This window comes from Salvia hispanica, chromosome 5 (genome assembly GCF_023119035.1).
Source record: "Salvia hispanica cultivar TCC Black 2014 chromosome 5, UniMelb_Shisp_WGS_1.0, whole genome shotgun sequence".
Taxonomy (NCBI): domain Eukaryota; kingdom Viridiplantae; phylum Streptophyta; class Magnoliopsida; order Lamiales; family Lamiaceae; genus Salvia; species Salvia hispanica.
In genome coordinates, this window is record NC_062969.1 from 41,374,325 (window position 1) to 41,400,497 (window position 26,173).

Sequence of the window (26,173 nt, forward strand, 5' to 3'; positions counted from 1 at the left end):
TGATTTGTGATACGCCTAATTTAAAGGTGATACTTCGCGCTCTCAGCGTGATAAACGAGGAGAAGAGAATACTTTCGAGATAAGCCGACGAGGTGGGCTTTCTTTTAAAATAAGGACATTGTCCTAAACTGATATTGATGAAAATGAGATATGTGTTATCATGCCTTGATTTGTTTTGTCGTGCCTATCCCTCGTGGCTATGCCACCACTACAAAAAAAAGGCTATTTCCCGAGCACCAAAGTGCTCGGTAATAAAGGGTGAAAGTGCTCGGTGAAGGGAAAATACCGAGCACATTCCGAGCATTTTAGGTGGTCGGTAAACGCTTCGTCGGCATTTTTCTCCGAGCGATTATAGGTGCTCGCCGAATTGGTCAACCATACCGTAGGATGCGCGAGTACCTCCATGTGCTCGGCAATTTGCGAGCACCTCCATGTGCTCGGAATTTCTGAAAGGTTTTAGAAAATATGGCGAGCACCTTCATGTCTTTGGATGTAGCGAGCACCTCTATTCGAGCACACTCATGTGCTCGGTATTTTCAAGAGGTTTAGGATAGGTGCTCGGCAGACATGTTATTTTGCAATCCTAGATTTTTTTAATATATAAATTCTCTATTTTTAATTATTAAAAATAAATAAAAATTATTAAATTAAATTCAAAAGTAAGCAAAATTCAAATAACATTAAATAAGTAAGATTGTTTTACAAAATATAAAATTATCTAACAAAATCAAACTAAACTACACATTTTTCATTTGTCCGAGTTTTTCATCAAAAAGCCGCATCATTCGCTCTTCCATTTGTTGCTCCCTCTTAGCCGCTTCCTTCCGCACCATTGCAACTTTCCTCCCGCTTCACTGCAGTTCCAATCTTGCATTCAAAATTTACAGTTCCAAACAGAATTTGTATTCTAATCTTGCACTCATGGCACTGCATTCAATGTGCCATCCTGGTCTTCCAGGACCCCAGGGGCTGTCCCATTGTGGCTCCCCAGGCTTTGCAGCCTACAATGAGAATACATTGATAGATTCACGAGGCAAGTAATTAATCAGAAACAATTTTCTGAAAAGAAATATAAGTTCTCACCTTCCACATAGCAAAGTCAGCAGGATTTTTCTTCCTCGTATCTACAGCAACCCGTTCTCCAGCTCTATTATCTTCTAGCTTCCGCCCCGATAAACAACCATAATTTGGGAAGACACAAGAAATGTTAGTAACAAAAGAAATGTTAATGATGAACTAAAGAAGGATAAATATAGAAAATAAGAAACTCCAGAACAAGACATCAATGCAAAGATATATGGAGTACATCATATAGTTTGCATCAACTTATGAAGACACATGCATCCCAGAGAGAAATATAAAGTAGCATTATACTAAATGAATAAAAATACAAGGAATCCAAAGGACCTTAGCTATCATATCCTTGATTTGCTCCATATGATCAAGTAACTCCCTCACACACCACCAATGCATCATTGCTCAAGTAGTTTCATGTACTATAGCTCTCTTTGCTTAATTAAATCATCTCCTTGTACCTTATAACAGAAACTCATTACATTCAATAAAACTCATCTCGTTTCATGAACAAAAGGAATTGAGTAAGAAAGAAATTGTGTCTCAGCAAGCAAGAAACATGCATTCAATTTACCATAAGAATATGAGTATATGAATATATGAGTTAAAATACAGAGAATATACAGACAATATATAATACACTGAAATGAGGATGAAATATATATACAAAATGAAGAGCGGAGCTTACCTGAACCAGCCACAATTGGGACAAGTCCTGCAGATCATATACATACAAGCAAGAGTAGTAGTATTAGTAATGATTAAGAAAGAAATTGTGTCACAATAAGCTAATTCAGATTGTTTCCAAAAACAATGCTAATCAAATCAATTTACACATGATCCTTAAAGCTATTTACACAACAATCAGAAAATACAAGATTTCTCCATCTCCCTATTTCTCCACAATCAGAAAGTGAGTATTCAATTCAAATGAAAGCCATTTTCAGTCAAATATGCTAGATGGAGAATTTGAGATACAGAAAAATACCTTTGAACTGAAATTGTGAGCTGAAGATTAGATGGAGAGGGTTTCAGAATGGGGTTATGCCTTTACTCAGTGGTATACAATCTTCTAGCAAAATAATAAGAACTGAAATCAGATAAATCCGAACATCCTCATAGCTGCTTAAGCCAACAGAGTAAGAAATCTCACAGCATTGCTAAACTATTACTACTAATAATGTAAGAACTTAACACATTTTGAACTTCCATTTATTAGTATGTTAGAGTAAGCAATACTAAAGACTCAACAATCTTTGCTAATGCCATAGAACTGGTTTCACATTTCCATAAAAGAGTATCTATAATTACAAAACAAGTTCAAATTCATGCATCAGATAACAAGGCACATTTCACTTACATATGCAGTGAAAATTTTGGGTGATGCTCACTTCAAATGTTGCTAAAGAGACATAAAAACCCTTACTCTGGCCCCTGGTCACAATAAAACAATTCAGAGAAAATAACAAATGAGTTGTTGCATATATATTGAGAATGCAATATTCCTTGTATCCAGTTGAGTTGAGAGTGAGTTTCTATACAGACAGATTCAAGAAGATTAACCTGTATCACCTTGATGTACAACTACAAGTTTTTACCTTCGTCTGAGTTCATCAAATTGATACTATAACATTTCCATAACAGAGACACAACATTGAGATTTATTCTTTTTATAACACTAACATTGAGAGCAACTGTTATTCTTTCCAAATGTGCAATATTTAACCTAAGGTTTATACAGAATAAAGAAAAGGTAGAAAAATCAATTTTGACCTAGAATTTCTGTCAAATCCAATCTCGTGACCTCCAAAACATAGAAACAAACATATTTTTCATGTTATTGAATTGGCAAGATCATTCCACACAGCCACAGCCGACATGATAGCTATTGGTATATCACAACACGTACAATATATAGGAAATTTGGAAACGGAAGGTTAAGAGTGATATTAAACACACAATAAATCGAACACACAGGAGAGTTTAGCCGATGGAAAAGAACAACGATCGCAAATGAACCTCACCGATCTCGGCTCGAGGATCTTCTCCAACAAATGAAATGCTTAAACGCCACCCGACCGGTCGAATCTCGCCGCCGAGAACTGTTTACCAGAGTGAGAATTTTGAGAAGTGATTATGTTTCGAAAAAGAGGGCGGTGAGGTTTTGAGAACTCGCGGTTTTCTTTTGAGAAGTAATTTCAGAAATCCTACTTAATCACACGAAATTTGGAGGAGAAGCGGTAAAAATGTGAAGAAGAAAGGAAAGCCTGTGGTATAAAAGATCTGAAGAAGAGCAAGCACCTGTAAGAATGCTCGCAATTTTCTGAGCACCATTTGATGTGCTCGCTTAAATCGATAAAACTAAAATAAATTTTGTTGCAAATATTTTATTTTGCCGAGCCAAAATGGATTTGCTCGCAATTTGCCAAGCACAACATAATCTGCTCGCTTATATTGATAAAAATAAAATATTTCGCGGTACAAAATTATTTTGCCGAGCACAAATAGATTCGCTCGCAATTAGCCGAGCACAAAAGAATGTGCTCGCTGAAATCGAAAAAAATAAAATGAATTGTTTTTCAAATATTTTTCGAATTTAATATTTTTATCCCGAACACATATAATGGACCACAAAATAGAAATAAATTACTATTCTTGTTAAATAATTAATTATATTTTTTAATTGATAGAAATTTGCAAGCACATATATGGTGCTCGGAATTATTGCTTTAAAATGTTAGTATTTTATGTTCAAAATAAATTTTAATATTTATTGTGAATGATCCGTAAATTTGTTAAGATATTTCTATGCACTAATAAAAAATATTGATATGTTTTAAATAATTATTGTTGTTGTTGAATAATTTTAATTATTTTTTTATATGTGCCGAGCACATATATGGTGCTCGGCATTTCTTAAAAATATTGATATTATATGTTTAAAATAAATTTTAATATTTTCATACACAGTGAAGGATCCTTATGCATATTTTCAGAGATATTATATTACTTCAAAATATTGATAGGTAACATTTATAATGTTTTAAATCCTTCTTGTTGTTGAATAATTATTAAAAAAAATTGTATATTTTCCGAGCACGTATATAATACTCGGCATTTGCCGAGCCCGGATTTGGTGCTCGGCACTTCTTAAAAATATATGTTTAAAATAAATTTTAATATTTTCATACATATAAACGGTGAAGGATCCACGCGCATATTTTCAGAGATATTATATTACTTCAAAATATGGATAGGTAATATTTATAATGTTTTAAATTCTTGTTGTTGAATACTAATTATTTAAAAAAAATTGTATATTTTCCGAGCACGTACATAGTACTCGGCATTTTCCGAGCACGGATGTGGTGCTCGGCACTTCTTAAAAATATAATACTACCATATTATATGTTTAAAATAAATTTCAATATTTTCATACACATTTATGGTGAAGGATCCACATGCAAATTTCTAGAGATATTGTATTACTTCAAAATATTGATAGGTAATATTTATAATGTTTTAAATTCTTCTTGTTGATGAATAATTATTAAAAAAAAATTGTATAATTTCCGAGCACGAGTACGGTGCTCGGTAATTTACGAGCACAAGTACGGTGCTCGGCATTTTCCGAGGATATAAGCGGTGCTCGGTTAAATTTCAATATTTTAAACACACATCTATAATTAATAATTATCAACAATAATAACTTAAAACATGTCAATATTTTTTATTAGTACATAGAAATATCTTGAAAATTTTGCATATATAAAAATTTGCGGATCATTTACCATAAATATTAAAAATTATTTTGAACATAAAATATATTAAGCAATAATGCCGAGAACTATATTTGTGCTTTGAAAAATATTATCAACAATTCGAATAGCATATATTGAAAAATTAAAAAGTATTTTTAATTATCAATAATTCGAATAGCATATATTGAAAAATTAAACAAGTGTTTAAAAAATAAGATTTCTATTAATTGTCAATTATAATAGTATTTTTATCAATTTTCCGAGCACGGTATATGTGCTCGGTAAGTCTCGACCACCACGAATGTGCTCGCCTAATAAAATAGTGTTTGTAATTGACTAATGTATTGCCAATTATAATTTTATTTTTATCAAATTTCCGAGTACATATATTGTGCTCGCCATATTCCGAGCACTGGTATGGTGCTCGCCTATATTGGTGAAAAATATTCACAAGGCCGAGCACTTCTGTTGCACCATAGGTCCCCAAGTTAATTTCCAAGCCGAGCACGTTGACCGTGCTCGTAATTGCTCGCAGCTAAGCCACCAGTTTTTGCCATTGGCGAGCACCATTTGAAATGCTCGGTAGTTTGGCGAGCACAAGTGAAGGTGCTCGGTATTTCCCGAGCACAATTTTCTGTGCTCGGTATTTCCCTAGCACAATTTTCTGTGCTCGGTCTTTTTGGTCGGGAAACAGTGATTTTTTTGTAGTGAACGATGAAAGCTTTACGGATAAGCACAACCTACTCCCCTTTCTTCAAGTAAAAAACAAATTATTTATTAAAGTAGAGACATTATTTTAATATAATAAATTGTGATTGACATTTAATTAGATAGTAATTGTAAAATATTTAAATGTTAATAGTGTCCGTGTATTAACCGACCAAATAATAGTATAAGAATTTTTCTCTCGAGTAGCGTATATCTATGTTACTTTGGAGTTTGGATGATATCTCTGACCAATTCTTGCATGTAACCACAAGTAATTTCCATGAAACTTTGCCACTTTTTCTATCCACAAATGTGTGTACTAAAGAAGACAACTAATACACCATTGAACTGATTTTGCTTGATTTTACTGTCTCGAAAAGGTCCAAAAATCTTAGGAGACTTCCGAATCTGTAACATAAAAGCAAATAATTCAGAAGAATATTCGTAGTTCAATACTGGAATTATTTTAGAATAAGTCGGTTAATGTCAACATGGATTTGCCATTTTGTATTATTCTTATTGTTTTAGGCATGCATTAGCCCTTCGCCACATAACAATTTATCAAAATATCGTTATCCTAGTGTTACTTAAGCAATTAATCTTCTAGTAGTTCATAAAAAATAAACAAAAACACATTAGAAGTCAATTCAAAAGACATTTTCAAGTTGATTGTTGGCCAATCAACCATTTGTTCAAAGTAGTAGTTGCTTAAGTTTCAATTTCAACACGAGAGAGAGAGAGAGAGGGAGAGAGAATCTTGCAAATTTTGGATTGGTAACATTACAAGATAAGCTTGTACATATAACACAAAATAACTATGCAAATTTAGGTTCTGTACTAACACCTTATCAACATATACACACTCAAAATGCTTTGGCCATTAAAAAGGGTAACGAAAAAAATATGGAGCAAGCAAATACTATAAAGGCATTTTACCCGTCACAAACCGTGTGCCTGCAGTCTAATGTACATATTCTGTAACAACTTTGCCTCAGGAACTTCCATGAGATCTCATTGATGAGATAGATTGAGCTGAAACAGAAGCGGTTGGACTGTTGAGGTCGTGCTCTCCGTTGTTGTTCTTCGGTTGACCACTCAGCTTCTCTATAGCGTGTTGACAAACTTCATTGAACCAGTCATCTTCTGGAAGTACACTGCAAATGGAAAAACACCGCTCACAAGTTCATAATTAATCAATCCAGCAAAGTAAATGAACTAGCCTATAATATTATTTTTATGTATCTGTCTGAAAGCTGTATATCTCTTTTGATGGGGTTGCCGGGGGTTACGTTGTTTGTCATGTAGTAAACAATTCGTCACTCAGACAAGTCCAAAACTAATGTTTACTCATCAATAAGAAACCAGAGTGATATAGGCAAGGATACTCCCAGCTAACGCCATTATTCATTGTGGATATCTCTATAGGCTTATGCCACGGATTTCTAATTCAGCTTTTTGCGGTGACCGTCTTTTTTCCATCCATGACATTATCAATTTATCAGAGATGTTCATTAAATTATTTCAAACAGAGAAAATAAATACAATAAGCTCAATCAAATCCGAACATTTAGGAAAATAATTATGGAAAATTACCTATATGGATCCATGCCTGTTGAAGAAAATGCTGCAATTGCTTTATTTATAATATCATTCACTACACGGTGCAAGTTCCTGGACAAGTAGCGGCCTTGCGAGGCGAAACACATGACAAATTTCATGTCCAGATAGAACTGCAAGAATTAAGATTGTGAATACACAGACAAGGGGAATGGAAAATAGGGGCAATCACAGAGCGGACATCAGTTTTCCAAACCTGTTGTAGACCAAGATCACCCAATGGCCTAGGTCCTTCCTCGATGTCATCCCAAAATGTTTGATCTTCTGAAAGCCATAAAATGACAGTCTCTGTGAGCCTCATTAACAACAGTGTGGCAAATCTCTCCCGGCCTACAAACATATCTGCTGCTATACTAGCCATTCTATTCAACTTGGCATAAAGATCCTGGAAGCATAGAATATAAAATACAATAAATGAATGTACAGCTTTTCAAATGTTAACGATGGGTATTGGTGACAAAGTGAAAGTTCTAATAGTATCACCAGCAACGAGCCTGTCTCTTTCGCCTCACGAATCGCCATACTTCATCAGATCATCATGGTGTTCTCTCAGGCCAAAGTTGTTGCTGCAGTTGTCAAGAACTTTGGTTGGAGGGAGGTTGTTTTTATCCACGAGGATACAAAATATGGAAGTGGATTAGTACCATGTTTGGGTGAGGAACGGCTAAACAGCAATGCCTTTGTCTCATCCCAAATTGCAGTTTCTCCGTCTGCTAAAAATGATGAGATTCTTCAACAACTGAATGAGCTCAAGAAGAAGCAGGCAAGGTGTTTGTGGTTCACATGCCACCATCTCTTGCATCTCGATTCTTCCAAATGGTGAAAGAAGCTGGGATGATGAGCAAGGGATACGCGTGGATAGTTGCTGATCTGCTACCTAGTTTATTGGATTCAGAAGGTATTGAAGCAATGCAGGGAGTAGTAGGTGTGAAGGCTCATATCCCCATATCTGACCAAGTTATTAGCTTCGCTAGAAGATGGAGGAAGAGGTTTTATGAGGAGAATCCGGAGATTGTGAGGCCAGATCTGAATGTTTTTGGTTTGTGGGCTTATGAAAGCATAGCTGCTGTAGCAGAATCCGTGGAGCGTGTACGCGCAGATGCATCTCCAAGATTCAAGAAAATGGCAGGTGGAGGCGGCTTGACTAATTTGGAAGCAATAGGGACTTCAAATAGTGGTCCAAAACTTGCTCCATTGATAAAAAATTTACTTTCTAAAGGGTTGAGGGGTAATTACAATATCAGTGATGGTCAGTTAGAGCCATCTGAATTTGAGATTGTGAATGTGATTGGTAATGGAGTGAACCCTGTCGGATTTTGGACAGAACAGAATGGCATTTCGAAGGATCTTGCCATCATATGGCCCGGTAAAACGACGAACGTGCCTAATGGCTTGAGTGGGAGAAGGCTGAGGGTTGGAGTTCCTATGAACGGAGGGGTTAGTGAAATTATCAATGTTGAAAAGGATGCAGATGGTGTTGTTAAAGCAACTGGTTTCTGTATTGATGTTTTTGAGGAAGTTTTGAAGTCATTACCCTATGGAGATGGGCTTGCAATAGAGTATCTCTTTTTAAAATGTGAACTATGATGATCTTGTTCATCAAGTGTTTCTACAGGTTTTTTTTTTTCTTTCTATTAATGTCTTGCTTGTTTCAGTGTCAAACTTACTAATTAATACTTCTCCAATGGCAGAATATTGATGCAGCTGTGGGAGATGTGACCATTACTAGTTACAGATCAAGATTTGTGGATTTCACTGTTCCTTACACAGAACCTGGACTTGCCATGCTCGTGCCAACCACGGATCAAGAGATGAAGAATGGTTGGATATTCATGAATTGAAACTCGGTGCAATTGCTCATGTACAAAACTCTCAATCTTGGTGAATACCAGCCCTGGTTGACTCAGCTCTACAGGAGTAATTATGACACTACTATTCATTGAAAAGTGACGTAGGCGGGAACAATCTTTGAAACGATAATCACCATCTTCAATAAACAATTACATATTGATGCACATTTTTAAAACGTAACTACCATACACTATAATAAATATTTTGTGTTTTGTGTCTATAATCAAAGGACAACAAAGTCGAACTCACATCGAAGTTAAAAAAACAATACAAAATTGGCAAAGAAAGTGTATGAATATTATCCAACTTGAATTCGAAATGTATGAATATTAATAAAACTTGAATTCAACTTGATGAGGTAACTTCAACTGTAGTTGTTGTATATGGCACATATGAGCTTGTACCTTAGCCTCACTCATATCTGGAGTACAAGTATTTATCTTTTGATATTCAACGCAACGACCTGAAATATAGGTCATCAATTTGACGATATCGGTTGCACACGATCCTTGAAACTTTAACATTCTGAGACGTTTGTGTGGGCATCCATAAACACGCGATGGTTCATAGCCATAAATTTGCTTATATTCATAGTTGTCTGGGCATCTTTCATCATCTTCATACATATAAAACTGCATATATCCATATATGTAAGAAATCATAAAATGAGGAAAATATTATTTGACGACACTTTGAATTTATACTAATAGTATACCAACCTTGAATGTGAACATCTGAAGATGAGGACATGCCGATATTATAGATGTTACCGGCACAAGACAGAGGTGCGCATGGACACGCGAAACTACAACGTACAACTCCTTTAGATTAGGCATATAAGGAAGCTCTTCCCTTAAAAGAATCTGCCAAATTAAGACAACCAGTGAACTATCATCAGCACCATCAACCTTATAAATGAAAAAATGTATTAACAAACCAAACAATGCTAAAATGCATTAAACAAATGATGATATGTAGCATAACATTTCCCTAGCTAATTATTATATGTATATTAAGAAAAAGAGTAAAAAAATTCAAAACATAATGATATTTGGCTAATTAAGTTCAAAAATCATCCAATGATTTCTCATTTGAGATATCATACGAAATAATTTGAACAAATTAAAATTTCATAAATGCCGGTTTTTAAAATGGAAGGACAAACTAAAATTTCACAAAACTTAATGATTTTTCCATGCAATGTCTAACCTTAGGTTTCGATGAGATAAACAATACGAGTTTTCGGAGATGGTGGAGATGGGAAGTAAAGCAAGATACTGTTGAAGCAAAATTGGCCGCATTATATCTTAGATTTCCAATTTCAAGACTTGCTATGGCAAGTCTTGGAACATTCCTGAACCGTAGGGCGCCTGGTTTTGCTTTGGAATGAACTTCATAAACATCGGCAACAATTTCATAAAGATGTGGAGCAGAAATTTCGATAACGAATTTCCTAAAGGTGCATTTATGTATCCGAAGAATCTCCAAATCGCCGGAGACATGAACATCAAATGTGAAAGACGATCTTGTGATATTAAGTTCCCTCAACATGGGACAACTTTTGAGGAAATAGGAGATGTCTTGACCACTCACTTTCATAGCTGCCAGAGATAGAGACTTGAGATATTTCATAGGCCTCATCTCTCGCACCAAATCTTCTAACACAACCCCTCACCTTTCACTCTTAATCATAGAGTTGAAGTTCAAATCCAATTGCTCAACCTGTCTCGATTGCGCGAATTCAAGCCATTTGGAGATTGTGCTATGTGCTGATTTGTGAACATAAATCGAAATTGTGAAGTCTTTAATAAAAGGGGCTTGATGTGATGCAATAGCCGAATTAACCATTTTGACACGGTGGCACTTATCAGCGCGCCATGATTTGGTATTGGTAAACATGGCGTCTGGGTCGTAAAAGTCGAGATTAGGAGTGTGCTTCCACGAATGCTGGAATCGGTGAGAAAGAATGCTAGTGGCAGCAGCTTCTCTCAAGGGTAGGAAAGATAGTATGACGTATATGATCTCATCAGGTAACTCACTGATTCTGTCATCCCTAAGCCCTGATCCACGCTACATTATAAAACCACAATTTAGAATAGTAATCCTCAATATTTCCTACCCTGATCCACACTACACTATAAAACCAAAATTTAGAATAGCAATCATCAATCTTTTTGAGCAAAAAAAATCTAACCTTGATCTTTGTCCTCTTATTGCAGTCGGTTCCATCCATCAATTTCGAGAATTCCCTAAACTCTGCTTATGCTTCGGTATATTGAGAAAAGGAAGACCTAATTAACATAATACACAATCAATTATACATGTGAATGTTTCAATTTATAGAAGAGGAAAGACTATACATAAGGAAAGGTAAATCATTCCTAGAGAGGGACAGAGAGGGGGCGCAGAGGAGAGAGATATTGAGGAGCGTCAATTGAGGGGGAGGGGGAGAAGAGAGAGAGAGCTCAGAGGAGAGAAAGGGGCTGGATCCCCAGCAGGGGATGCTGTGGTAGTAATACGTCGACGTTTTGTGCCAAATTTTACAAACTTAATTTTTTCCGAAGTAGCTTCAGTACATACTGCACTAATAAATCACTAACTAAATATATTCAGTGAATGCCGCACGCACTAACTAATTCATTGTATTTCGTTGATTTAAGTTGAACAACAATTTTATTTAAATAATGATTCATAAGCTACTTATTAAAATATATATGAATTACTTACTAATTAAAATTTCAGAATCTTATAGTATTAAATTGGATGCTCATTTAAATTTTATTTAAAATAATAATTAAAGCTTATTGGTTGCGATTAGTAGTTATCAGTTCTAGTTATAATTTATTTTAACAAAAAAATTATCAAATTTTAAAAAATGATTATGTATTTAAATTTATAAATCTCATTTATAATATTACACTAAAAGTTAATTTTAAAAAATAATTGAAACTCCCTTAGTATTATTTTTTTAAATTATAGTAGTAACTGATAGCTCATACTCTGATGCTCCCTCCGTCCCATAAATTTTGTCATATTTTGACCGGACATGAGTTTTAATATATGTAATGAAAAATGAATTGAAAAAATTAGTGGAAAGCGAGTTCTGCTTTAGTATATTAGGTTGATATTAAAATGTAAATATGAATGACAAGGTAAAATATGAGGTCCACTAAAAAAACGTAAAAAGTGAAATGTGATAAATTTTGTGGGACAGACGGAAATGAAGAAATGTGACAAACTTTCTAGGACGGAGGGAGTAATTTAAGAGATGATTACCATTTTATTTTTATTGACTTCTTAATGCTCTCATAAAATTCAAAATTTAAATCTAAATCATAATTTTTAATTTTTTAAATTGTCTCAAAATGCATAAAATGGAAGCTAATATGAAAAAAATCAAATCTGATTGATAATGTTGATATATAAAAAATTGTTGTGATTTTGTTGCCATAATATAGTTTTTTTATTTTTTCATTATAATTTCAACTTTTACCATTATGAGATAAATGAAAAAACTGAAATATTTTAGTATTAGAGTTTCAAAGTTATGAAATTGGCCAAATTCAACGAATAACTATAATTTAATACTCCCTCCGTCCCGCTTTAGGAGTCCCGGTTGAGTCGAACACATATTTTAAGAAAAAAAGTGTTTGTGTGTAATAAATAAATATTGTAGCTTGGGACCCACTTTTAATTAATTGTCCAATAAATAAATGTTGTTGTGGATGTTGGGACCCACTTTTAACACTTTTTTATTAGTTGTAGTGAATGTTGGGACCCACTTTTAACACTTTGTAGGTATTTTTTATTAATTTATCTCAACCGGGACTCCTAAAGCGGGACGGAGGGAGTAACTAATATTTTAGTATTAGTGCGGTATGTACTGAAGCTTCTTTGGAAAGAGTTAAAGTTTATAAAATTTGGCACAAAACGTCGGCGTATTACTACCCCAGCAGGGGCTGCTGTGGTAGTAATACGTCGACGTTTTGTGCCAAATTTTACAAACTTAACTTTTTCCGAAGTAGCTTCAGTACATACTGCACTTAATAAGTCACTAACTAAATATATTCAGTGCATGCCGCACGCACTAACTAATTCATTGTATTTCGTTGATTTAAGTTGAACAACAATTTTATTTAAATAATGATTCATAAGCTACTCATTAAAATATATATGAATTACTTACTAATTAAAATTTCAGAATCTTATAGTATTAAATTGGATGCTCATTTAAATTTTATTTAAAATAATAATTAAAGCTTATTGGTTGCAATTAGTAGTTATCAGTTCTAGTTATAATTTATTTTAACAAAAAAATTATCAAATTTTAAAAAATGATTATGTATTTAAATTTATAAATCTCATTTATAATATTACACTAAAAGTTAATTTTAAAAAATAATTGAAACTCCCTTAGTATTATTTTTTTAAATTATAGTAGTAACTGATAGCTCATACTCTGGTACTCCCTCCGTCCCATAAATTTTGTCATATTTTGACCGGACATGAGTTTTAAGATATGTAATGAAAAATGAGTTGAAAAAATTAGTGGAAAGCGAGTTCTGCTTTAGTATATTAGGTTGATATTAAAATGAAAATATGAATGACTAGGTGAAATATGAGGTCCACTAAAAAAAACGTAAAAAGTGAAATGTGATAAATTTTGTGGGACAGACGGAAATGAAGAAATGTGACAAACTTTCTAGGACGGAGGGAGTAATTTAAGAGATGATTACCATTTTATTTTTATTGACTTCTTGATGCTCTCATAAAATTCAAAATTTAAATCTAAATCATAATTTTTAATTTTTTAAATTGTCTCAAAATGCATAAAATGGAAGCTAATATGAAAACAATCAAATCTGATTGATAATGTTGATATATAAAAAATTGTTGAGATTTTGTTGCCATAAAATATTTTTTTTATTTTTCCATTATAATTTCAACTTTTACCATTATGAGATAAATGAAAAAATGAAATATTTTAGTATTAGAGTTTTAAAGTTATGAAATTGGCCAAATTCAACGAATAACTATAATTTAATAACTAATATTTTTGTATTAGTGCGGTATGTACTGAAGCTTCTTTGGAAAGAGTTAAAGTTTATAAAATTTGGCACAAAACGTCGGCGTAGACTACCCCAACAGCCCCTTCTGTGTTTTTACCTCAGCAGGGGGCTGGATCCCCTGCTGTGCTAATCCCCTGCTGTGGTAAAAACACAGCAGGGGCTGCTGTGGTAGTAATACGTCGACGTTTTGGGCCAAATTTTACAAACTTAACTTTTTCCGAAGTAGCTTCAGTACATACTGCATTAATAAGTCACTAACTAAATATATTCAGTGCATGCCGCACGCACTAACTAATTCATTGTATATCGTTGATTTAAGTTGAACAACAATTTTATTTAAATAATGATTCATAAGCTACTCATTAAAATATATATGAATTACTTACTAATTAAAATTTCAGAATCTTATAGTATTAAATTGGATGCTCATTTAAATTTTATTTAAAATAATAATTAAAGCTTATTGGTTGCGATTAGTAGTTATCAGTTCTAGTTATAATTTATTTTAACGAAAAAATTATCAAATTTAAAAAAGTGATTATGTATTTAAATTTATAAATCTCATTTATAATATTACACTAAAAGTTAATTTTAAAAAATAATTGAAACTCCCTTAGTATTATTTTTTTAAGTTATAGTAGTAACTGATAGCTCATACTCTGGTACTCCCTCCGTCCCATAAATTTTGTCATATTTTGACCGGACATGAGTTTTAAGATATGTAATGAAAAATGAGTTGAAAAAATTAGTGGAAAGCGAGTTCTGCTTTAGTATATTAGGTTGATATTAAAATGAAAATATGAATGACTAGGTGAAATATGAGGTCCACTAAAAAAAACGTAAAAAGTGAAATGTGATAAATTTTGTGGGACAGACGGAAATGAAGAAATGTGACAAACTTTCTAGGACGGAGGGAGTAATTTAAGAGATGATTACCATTTTATTTTTATTGACTTCTTGATGCTCTCATAAAATTCAAAATTTAAATCTAAATCATAATTTTTAATTTTTTAAATTGTCTCAAAATGCATAAAATGGAAGCTAATATGAAAACAATCAAATCTGATTGATAATGTTGATATATAAAAAATTGTTGAGATTTTGTTGCCATAAAATATTTTTTTTATTTTTCCATTATAATTTCAACTTTTACCATTATGAGATAAATGAAAAAATGAAATATTTTAGTATTAGAGTTTTAAAGTTATGAAATTGGCCAAATTCAACGAATAACTATAATTTAATAACTAATATTTTTGTATTAGTGCGGTATGTACTGAAGCTTCTTTGGAAAGAGTTAAAGTTTATAAAATTTGGCACAAAACGTCGGCGTAGACTACCCCAACAGCCCCTTCTGTGTTTTTACCTCAGCAGGGGGCTGGATCCCCTGCTGTGGTAAAAACACAGCAGGGGCTGCTGTGGTAGTAATACGTCGACGTTTTGTGCCAAATTTTACAAACTTAACTTTTTCCGAAGTAGCTTCAGTACATACTGCATTAATAAGTCACTAACTAAATATATTCAGTGCATGCCGCACGCACTAACTAATTCATTGTATATCGTTGATTTAAGTTGAACAACAATTTTATTTAAATAATGATTCATAAGCTACTCATTAAAATATATATGAATTACTTACTAATTAAAATTTCAGAATCTTATAGTATTAAATTGGATGCTCATTTAAATTTTATTTAAAATAATAATTAAAGCTTATTGGTTGCGATTAGTAGTTATCAGTTCTAGTTATAATTTATTTTAACGAAAAAATTATCAAATTTAAAAAAGTGATTATGTATTTAAATTTATAAATCTCATTTATAATATTACACTAAAAGTTAATTTTAAAAAATAATTGAAACTCCCTTAGTATTATTTTTTTAAGTTATAGTAGTAACTGATAGCTCATACTCTGGTACTCCCTCCGTCCCATAAATTTTGTCATATTTTGACCGGACATGAGTTTTAAGATATGTAATGAAAAATGAGTTGAAAAAATTAGTGGAAAGCGAGTTCTGCTTTAGTATATTAGGTTGATATTAAAATGAAAATATGAATGACTAGGTGAAATATGAGGTCCACTAAAAAAAACGTAAAAAGTGAAATGTGATAAATTTTGTGGGACAGACGGAAATGAAGAAATGTGACAAACTTTCTAGGACGGAGGGAGTAATTTAAGAGATGATTACCATTTTATTTTTATTGACTTCTTGATGCTCTCATAAAATTCAAAATTTAAATCTAAATCATAATTTTTAATTTTTTAAATTGTCTCAAAATGCATAAAATGGAAGCTAATATGAAAACAATCAAATCTGATTGATAATGTTGATATATAAAAAATTGTTGAGATTTTGTTGCCATAAAATATTTTTTTTATTTTTCCATTATAATTTCAACTTTTACCATTATGAGATAAATGAAAAAATGAAATATTTTAGTATTAGAGTTTTAAAGTTATGAAATTGGCCAAATTCAACGAATAACTATAATTTAATAACTAATATTTTTGTATTAGTGCGGTATGTACTGAAGCTTCTTTGGAAAGAGTTAAAGTTTATAAAATTTGGCACAAAACGTCGGCGTAGACTACCCCAACAGCCCCTTCTGTGTTTTTACCTCAGCAGGGGGCTGGATCCCCTGCTGTGGTAAAAACACAGCAGGGGCTGCTGTGGTAGTAATACGTCGACGTTTTGGGCCAAATTTTACAAACTTAACTTTTTCCGAAGTAGCTTCAGTACATACTGCATTAATAAGTCACTAACTAAATATATTCAGTGCATGCCGCACGCACTAACTAATTCATTGTATATCGTTGATTTAAGTTGAACAACAATTTTATTTAAATAATGATTCATAAGCTACTCATTAAAATATATATGAATTACTTACTAATTAAAATTTCAGAATCTTATAGTATTAAATTGGATGCTCATTTAAATTTTATTTAAAATAATAATTAAAGCTTATTGGTTGCGATTAGTAGTTATCAGTTCTAGTTATAATTTATTTTAACGAAAAAATTATCAAATTTAAAAAAGTGATTATGTATTTAAATTTATAAATCTCATTTATAATATTACACTAAAAGTTAATTTTAAAAAATAATTGAAACTCCCTTAGTATTATTTTTTTAAGTTATAGTAGTAACTGATAGCTCATACTCTGGTACTCCCTCCGTCCCATAAATTTTGTCATATTTTGACCGGACATGAGTTTTAAGATATGTAATGAAAAATGAGTTGAAAAAATTAGTGGAAAGCGAGTTCTGCTTTAGTATATTAGGTTGATATTAAAATGAAAATATGAATGACTAGGTGAAATATGAGGTCCACTAAAAAAAACGTAAAAAGTGAAATGTGATAAATTTTGTGGGACAGACGGAAATGAAGAAATGTGACAAACTTTCTAGGACGGAGGGAGTAATTTAAGAGATGATTACCATTTTATTTTTATTGACTTCTTGATGCTCTCATAAAATTCAAAATTTAAATCTAAATCATAATTTTTAATTTTTTAAATTGTCTCAAAATGCATAAAATGGAAGCTAATATGAAAACAATCAAATCTGATTGATAATGTTGATATATAAAAAATTGTTGAGATTTTGTTGCCATAAAATATTTTTTTTATTTTTCCATTATAATTTCAACTTTTACCATTATGAGATAAATGAAAAAATGAAATATTTTAGTATTAGAGTTTTAAAGTTATGAAATTGGCCAAATTCAACGAATAACTATAATTTAATAACTAATATTTTTGTATTAGTGCGGTATGTACTGAAGCTTCTTTGGAAAGAGTTAAAGTTTATAAAATTTGGCACAAAACGTCGGCGTAGACTACCCCAACAGCCCCTTCTGTGTTTTTACCTCAGCAGGGGGCTGGATCCCCTGCTGTGCTAATCCCCTGCTGTGGTAAAAACACAGCAGGGGCTGCTGTGGTAGTAATACGTCGACGTTTTGGGCCAAATTTTACAAACTTAACTTTTTCCGAAGTAGCTTCAGTACATACTGCATTAATAAGTCACTAACTAAATATATTCAGTGCATGCCGCACGCACTAACTAATTCATTGTATATCGTTGATTTAAGTTGAACAACAATTTTATTTAAATAATGATTCATAAGCTACTCATTAAAATATATATGAATTACTTACTAATTAAAATTTCAGAATCTTATAGTATTAAATTGGATGCTCATTTAAATTTTATTTAAAATAATAATTAAAGCTTATTGGTTGCGATTAGTAGTTATCAGTTCTAGTTATAATTTATTTTAACGAAAAAATTATCAAATTTAAAAAAGTGATTATGTATTTAAATTTATAAATCTCATTTATAATATTACACTAAAAGTTAATTTTAAAAAATAATTGAAACTCCCTTAGTATTATTTTTTTAAGTTATAGTAGTAACTGATAGCTCATACTCTGGTACTCCCTCCGTCCCATAAATTTTGTCATATTTTGACCGGACATGAGTTTTAAGATATGTAATGAAAAATGAGTTGAAAAAATTAGTGGAAAGCGAGTTCTGCTTTAGTATATTAGGTTGATATTAAAATGAAAATATGAATGACTAGGTGAAATATGAGGTCCACTAAAAAAAACGTAAAAAGTGAAATGTGATAAATTTTGTGGGACAGACGGAAATGAAGAAATGTGACAAACTTTCTAGGACGGAGGGAGTAATTTAAGAGATGATTACCATTTTATTTTTATTGACTTCTTGATGCTCTCATAAAATTCAAAATTTAAATCTAAATCATAATTTTTAATTTTTTAAATTGTCTCAAAATGCATAAAATGGAAGCTAATATGAAAACAATCAAATCTGATTGATAATGTTGATATATAAAAAATTGTTGAGATTTTGTTGCCATAAAATATTTTTTTTATTTTTCCATTATAATTTCAACTTTTACCATTATGAGATAAATGAAAAAATGAAATATTTTAGTATTAGAGTTTTAAAGTTATGAAATTGGCCAAATTCAACGAATAACTATAATTTAATAACTAATATTTTTGTATTAGTGCGGTATGTACTGAAGCTTCTTTGGAAAGAGTTAAAGTTTATAAAATTTGGCACAAAACGTCGGCGTAGACTACCCCAACAGCCCCTTCTGTGTTTTTACCTCAGCAGGGGGCTGGATCCCCTGCTGTGGTAAAAACACAGCAGGGGCTGCTGTGGTAGTAATACGTCGACGTTTTGGGCCAAATTTTACAAACTTAACTTTTTCCGAAGTAGCTTCAGTACATACTGCATTAATAAGTCACTAACTAAATATATTCAGTGCATGCCGCACGCACTAACTAATTCATTGTATATCGTTGATTTAAGTTGAACAACAATTTTATTTAAATAATGATTCATAAGCTACTCATTAAAATATATATGAATTACTTACTAATTAAAATTTCAGAATCTTATAGTATTAAATTGGATGCTCATTTAAATTTTATTTAAAATAATAATTAAAGCTTATTGGTTGCGATTAGTAGTTATCAGTTCTAGTTATAATTTATTTTAACGAAAAAATTATCAAATTTAAAAAAGTGATTATGTATTTAAATTTATAAATCTCATTTATAATATTACACTAAAAGTTAATTTTAAAAAATAATTGAAACTCCCTTAGTATTATTTTTTTAAGTTATAGTAGTAACTGATAGCTCATACTCTGGTACTCCCTCCGTCCCATAAATTTTGTCATATTTTGACCGGACATGAGTTTTAAGATATGTAATGAAAAATGAGTTGAAAAAATTAGTGGAAAGCGAGTTCTGCTTTAGTATATTAGGTTGATATTAAAATGAAAATATGAATGACTAGGTGAAATATGAGGTCCACTAAAAAAAACGTAAAAAGTGAAATGTGATAAATTTTGTGGGACAGACGGAAATGAAGAAATGTGACAAACTTTCTAGGACGGAGGGAGTAATTTAAGAGATGATTACCATTTTATTTTTATTGACTTCTTGATGCTCTCATAAAATTCAAAATTTAAATCTAAATCATAATTTTTAATTTTTTAAATTGTCTCAAAATGCATAAAATGGAAGCTAATATGAAAACAATCAAATCTGATTGATAATGTTGATATATAAAAAATTGTTGAGATTTTGTTGCCATAAAATATTTTTTTTATTTTTCCATTATAATTTCAACTTTTACCATTATGAGATAAATGAAAAAATGAAATATTTTAGTATTAGAGTTTTAAAGTTATGAAATTGGCCAAATTCAACGAATAACTATAATTTAATAACTAATATTTTTGTATTAGTGCGGTATGTACTGAAGCTTCTTTGGAAAGAGTTAAAGTTTATAAAATTTGGCACAAAACGTCGGCGTAGACTACCCCAACAGCCCCTTCTGTGTTTTTACCTCAGCAGGGGGCTGGATCCCCTGCTGTGGTAAAAACACAGCAGGGGCTGCTGTGGTAGTAATACGTCGACGTTTTGGGCCAAATTTTACAAACTTAACTTTTTCCGAAGTAGCTTCAGTACATACTGCATTAATAAGTCACTAACTAAATATATTCAGTGCATGCCGCACGCACTAACTAATTCATTGTATATCGTTGATTTAAGTTGAACAACAATTTTATTTAAATAATGATTCATAAGCTACTCATTAAAATATATATGAATTACTTACTAATTAAAATTTCAGAATCTTATAGTATTAAATTGGATGCTCATTTAAATTTTATTTAAAATAATAATTAAAGCTTATTGGTTGCGATTAGTAGTTATCAGTTCTAGTTATAATTTATTTTAACGAAAAAATTATCAAATTTAAAAAAGTGATTATGTATTTAAATTTATAAATCTCATTTATAATATTACACTAAAAGTTAATTTTAAAAAATAATTGAAACTCCCTTAGTATTATTTTTTTAAGTTATAGTAGTAACTGATAGCTCATACTCTGGTACTCCCTCCGTCCCATAAATTTTGTCATATTTTGACCGGACATGAGTTTTAAGATATGTAATGAAAAATGAGTTGAAAAAATTAGTGGAAAGCGAGTTCTGCTTTAGTATATTAGGTTGATATTAAAATGAAAATATGAATGACTAGGTGAAATATGAGGTCCACTAAAAAAAACGTAAAAAGTGAAATGTGATAAATTTTGTGGGACAGACGGAAATGAAGAAATGTGACAAACTTTCTAGGACGGAGGGAGTAATTTAAGAGATGATTACCATTTTATTTTTATTGACTTCTTGATGCTCTCATAAAATTCAAAATTTAAATCTAAATCATAATTTTTAATTTTTTAAATTGTCTCAAAATGCATAAAATGGAAGCTAATATGAAAACAATCAAATCTGATTGATAATGTTGATATATAAAAAATTGTTGTGATTTTGTTGCCATAATATATTTTTTTTATTTTTCCATTATAATTTCAACTTTTACCATTATGAGATAAATGAAAAAACTGAAATATTTTAGTATTAGAGTTTAAAAGTTATGAAATTGGCCAAATTCAACGAATAACTATAATTTAATACTCCCTCCGTCCCGCTTTAGGAGTCCCGGTTGAGTCGAACACATGTTTTAAGAAAAAAAGTGTTTATGTGTAATAAATAAATATTGTAGTAGATGTTGGGACCCACTTTTAATTAATTGTCCAATAAATAAATGTTGTTGTGGATGTTGGGACCCACTTTTAACACTTTTTTATTAGTTGTAGTGGATGTTGGGACCCACTTTTAACACTTTGTAGGTATTTTTTATTAATTTATCTCAACTCCTAAAGGGACTCCTAAAGCGGGACGGAGGGAGTAACTAATATTTTAGTATTAGTGCGGTATGTACTGAAGCTTCTTTGGAAAGAGTTAAAGTTTATAAAATTTGGCACAAAACGTCGGCGTATTACTACCCCAGCAGGGGCTGCTGTGGTAGTAATACGTCGACGTTTTGTGCCAAATTTTACAAACTTAACTTTTTCCGAAGTAGCTTCAGTACATACTGCATTAATAAGTCACTAACTAAATATATTCAGTGCATGCCGCACGCACTAACTAATTCATTGTATTTCGTTGATTTAAGTTGAACAACAATTTTATTTAAATAATGATTCATAAGCTACTCATTAAAATATATATGAATTACTTACTAATTAAAATTTCAGAATCTTATAGTATTAAATTGGATGCTCATTTAAATTTTATTTAAAATAATAATTAAAGCTTATTGGTTGCAATTAGTAGTTATCAGTTCTAGTTATAATTTATTTTAACAAAAAAATTATCAAATTTTAAAAAGTGATTATGTATTTAAATTTATAAATCTCATTTATAATATTACACTAAAAGTTAATTTTAAAAAATAATTGAAACTCCCTTAGTATTATTTTTTTAAATTATAGTAGTAACTGATAGCTCATACTCTGGTACTCCTTCCGTCCCATAAATTTTGTCATATTTTGACCGGACATGAGTTTTAATATATGTAATAAAAAATGAGTTGAAAAAATTAGTGGAAAGCGAGTTCTGCTTTAATATATTAGGTTGATATTAAAATGTAAATATGAATGACTAGGTGAAATATGAGGTCCATTAAAAAAAACATAAAAAATGATAAATTTTGTGGGACAGATGGAAATGAAGAAATGTGACAAACTTTCTAGGACGGAGGGAGTAATTTAAGAGATGATTACCATTTTATTTTTATTGACTTCTTGATGCTCTCATAAAATTCATAATTTAAATCTAAATCATAATTTTTAATTTTTTAAATTGTCTCAAAATGCATAAAATGGAAGCTAATATGAAAAACAATCAAATCTGATTGATAATGTTGATATATAAAAAATTGTTGAGATTTTGTTGCCATAAAATATTTTTTTTATTTTTCCATTATAATTTCAACTTTTACCATTATGAGATAAATGAAAAAATGAAATATTTTAGTATTAGAGTTTTAAAGTTATGAAATTGGCCAAATTCAACGAATAACTATAATTTAATAACTAATATTTTTGTATTAGTGCGGTATGTACTGAAGCTTCTTTGGAAAGAGTTAAAGTTTATAAAATTTGGCACAAAACGTCGGCGTAGACTACCCCAACAGCCCCTTCTGTGTTTTTACCTCAGCAGGGGATCCCCTGCCACAGCAGGGGCTGCTGTGGTAGTAATACGTCGACGTTTTGTGCCAAATTTTACAAACTTAACTTTTTCCGAAGTAGCTTCAGTACATACTGCACTAATAAGTCACTAACTAAATATATTCAGTGCATGCCGCACGCACTAACTAATTCATTGTATTTCGTTGATTTAAGTTGAACAACAATTTTATTTAAATAATGATTCATAAGCTACTCATTAAAATATATATGAATTACTTACTAATTAAAATTTCAGAATCTTATAGTATTAAATTGGATGCTCATTTAAATTTTATTTAAAATAATAATTAAAGCTTATTGGTTGCGATTAGTAGTTATCAGTTCTAGTTATAATTTATTTTAACAAAAAAATTATCAAATTTAAAAAAGTGATTATGTATTTAAATTTATAAATCTCATTTATAATATTACACTAAAAGTTAATTTTAAAAAATAATTGAAACTCCCTTAGTATTATTTTTTTAAGTTATAGTAGTAACTGATAGCTCATACTCTGGTACTCCCTCCGTCCCATAAATTTTGTCATATTTTGACCGGACATGAGTTTTAAGATATGTAATGAAAAATGAGTTGAAAAAATTAGTGGAAAGCGAGTTCTGCTTTAGTATATTAGGTTGATATTAAAATGAAAATATGAATGACTAGGTGAAATATGAGGTCCACTAAAAAAAACGTAAAAAGTGAAATGTGATAAATTTTGTGGGACAGACGGAAATGAAGAAATGTGACAAACTTTCTAGGACGGAGGGAGTAATTTAAGAGATGATTACCATTTTATTTTTATTGACTTCTTGATGCTCTCATAAAATTCAAAATTTAAATCTAAATCATAATTTTTAATTTTTTAAATTGTCTCAAAATGCATAAAATGGAAGCTAATATGAAAACAATCAAATCTGATTGATAATGTTGATATATAAAAAATTGTTGAGATTTTGTTGCCATAAAATATTTTTTTTATTTTTCCATTATAATTTCAACTTTTACCATTATGAGATAAATGAAAAAATGAAATATTTTAGTATTAGAGTTTTAAAGTTATGAAATTGGCCAAATTCAACGAATAACTATAATTTAATAACTAATATTTTTGTATTAGTGCGGTATGTACTGAAGCTTCTTTGGAAAGAGTTAAAGTTTATAAAATTTGGCACAAAACGTCGGCGTAGACTACCCCAACAGCCCCTTCTGTGTTTTTACCTCAGCAGGGGGCTGGATCCCCTGCTGTGCTAATCCCCTGCTGTGGTAAAAACACAGCAGGGGCTGCTGTGGTAGTAATACGTCGACGTTTTGTGCCAAATTTTACAAACTTAACTTTTTCCGAAGTAGCTTCAGTACATACTGCATTAATAAGTCACTAACTAAATATATTCAGTGCATGCCGCACGCACTAACTAATTCATTGTATTTCGTTGATTTAAGTTGAACAACAATTTTATTTAAATAATGATTCATAAGCTACTCATTAAAATATATATGAATTACTTACTAATTAAAATTTCAGAATCTTATAGTATTAAATTGGATGCTCATTTAAATTTTATTTAAAATAATAATTAAAGCTTATTGGTTGCAATTAGTAGTTATCAGTTCTAGTTATAATTTATTTTAACAAAAAAATTATCAAATTTTAAAAAGTGATTATGTATTTAAATTTATAAATCTCATTTATAATATTACACTAAAAGTTAATTTTAAAAAATAATTGAAACTCCCTTAGTATTATTTTTTTAAGTTATAGTAGTAACTGATAGCTCATACTCTGGTACTCCCTCCGTCCCATAAATTTTGTCATATTTTGACCGGACATGAGTTTTAAGATATGTAATGAAAAATGAGTTGAAAAAATTAGTGGAAAGCGAGTTCTGCTTTAGTATATTAGGTTGATATTAAAATGAAAATATGAATGACTAGGTGAAATATGAGGTCCACTAAAAAAAACGTAAAAAGTGAAATGTGATAAATTTTGTGGGACAGACGGAAATGAAGAAATGTGACAAACTTTCTAGGACGGAGGGAGTAATTTAAGAGATGATTACCATTTTATTTTTATTGACTTCTTGATGCTCTCATAAAATTCAAAATTTAAATCTAAATCATAATTTTTAATTTTTTAAATTGTCTCAAAATGCATAAAATGGAAGCTAATATGAAAACAATCAAATCTGATTGATAATGTTGATATATAAAAAATTGTTGAGATTTTGTTGCCATAAAATATTTTTTTTATTTTTCCATTATAATTTCAACTTTTACCATTATGAGATAAATGAAAAAATGAAATATTTTAGTATTAGAGTTTTAAAGTTATGAAATTGGCCAAATTCAACGAATAACTATAATTTAATAACTAATATTTTTGTATTAGTGCGGTATGTACTGAAGCTTCTTTGGAAAGAGTTAAAGTTTATAAAATTTGGCACAAAACGTCGGCGTAGACTACCCCAACAGCCCCTTCTGTGTTTTTACCTCAGCAGGGGGCTGGATCCCCTGCTGTGCTAATCCCCTGCTGTGGTAAAAACACAGCAGGGGCTGCTGTGGTAGTAATACGTCGACGTTTTGTGCCAAATTTTACAAACTTAACTTTTTCCGAAGTAGCTTCAGTACATACTGCACTAATAAGTCACTAACTAAATATATTCAGTGCATGCCGCACGCACTAACTAATTCATTGTATTTCGTTGATTTAAGTTGAACAACAATTTTATTTAAATAATGATTCATAAGCTACTCATTAAAATATATATGAATTACTTACTAATTAAAATTTCAGAATCTTATAGTATTAAATTGGATGCTCATTTAAATTTTATTTAAAATAATAATTAAAGCTTATTGGTTGCAATTAGTAGTTATCAGTTCTAGTTATAATTTATTTTAACAAAAAAATTATCAAATTTTAAAAAGTGATTATGTATTTAAATTTATAAATCTCATTTATAATA

The 26,173-nt window shown here is 30.8% G+C and overlaps 2 protein-coding genes and 1 long non-coding RNA gene across 9 annotated transcripts; all 3 read right to left on the reverse strand.

Annotated features, from left to right (window-relative positions):
• Positions 1-660: 660 nt before the first annotated feature.
• LOC125191081 lies at positions 661-3,409 on the reverse strand. 7 transcript variants are annotated; one of them, XR_007171042.1, is made up of 7 exons: positions 3,099-3,409; positions 2,435-2,508; positions 2,063-2,146; positions 1,763-1,789; positions 1,408-1,535; positions 1,084-1,157; positions 661-1,001 (listed from the first exon to the last, which is right to left on the reverse strand). It is a non-coding gene; the product is annotated as an uncharacterized LOC125191081 (long non-coding RNA). The 7 variants fall into 7 exon arrangements; XR_007171039.1 differs by having other exon boundaries at positions 1,084-1,161; positions 2,063-2,143; positions 3,094-3,407; XR_007171038.1 differs by having other exon boundaries at positions 1,084-1,161; positions 3,094-3,407.
• Positions 3,410-6,534: 3,125 nt separating this feature from the next.
• LOC125190091 (exocyst complex component EXO84B-like) lies at positions 6,535-7,549 on the reverse strand. Its single transcript, XM_048087287.1, has 3 exons — positions 7,357-7,549; positions 7,137-7,273; positions 6,535-6,697 (listed from the first exon to the last, which is right to left on the reverse strand). Exons 1-3 carry the CDS (start codon positions 7,519-7,521, stop codon positions 6,535-6,537), a joined length of 465 nt encoding a protein of 154 aa, XP_047943244.1. The 5' UTR covers positions 7,522-7,549.
• A 1,737-nt stretch (positions 7,550-9,286) lies between these two features.
• LOC125190867 lies at positions 9,287-11,479 on the reverse strand. The gene is made up of 4 exons (XM_048088281.1): positions 11,206-11,479; positions 10,221-11,081; positions 9,731-9,874; positions 9,287-9,643 (listed from the first exon to the last, which is right to left on the reverse strand). Exons 2-4 carry the CDS (start codon positions 10,650-10,652, stop codon positions 9,341-9,343), a joined length of 879 nt encoding a protein of 292 aa, XP_047944238.1. The 5' UTR covers positions 10,653-11,081; positions 11,206-11,479; the 3' UTR covers positions 9,287-9,340.
• Between the last annotated feature and the right edge of the window lie 14,694 nt (positions 11,480-26,173).

Bases quoted from the DNA above. Each gene is read 5' to 3' on its own strand.
- LOC125190867 (XM_048088281.1), bottom strand. From the start codon at position 10,652: ATGAGGCCTATGAAATATCTCAAGTCTCTATCTCTGGCAGCTATGAAA. The intron at 9,875-10,220 runs GTTAGACATTGC...TTAATTTGGCAG, and splicing joins TTATCTCATCGAAACCTAAG to ATTCTTTTAAGGGAAGAGCT. The intron at 9,644-9,730 runs GTTGGTATACTA...GGATATATGCAG, and splicing joins TTCAGATGTTCACATTCAAG to TTTTATATGTATGAAGATGA.
- LOC125190091 (XM_048087287.1), bottom strand. From the start codon at position 7,521: ATGGCTAGTATAGCAGCAGATATGTTTGTAGGCCGGGAGAGATTTGCC. The intron at 7,274-7,356 runs GTTTGGAAAACT...TAATTCTTGCAG, and splicing joins GTGATCTTGGTCTACAACAG to TTCTATCTGGACATGAAATT. The intron at 6,698-7,136 runs GTAATTTTCCAT...TTCCATTTGCAG, and splicing joins ACAGGCATGGATCCATATAG to TGTACTTCCAGAAGATGACT.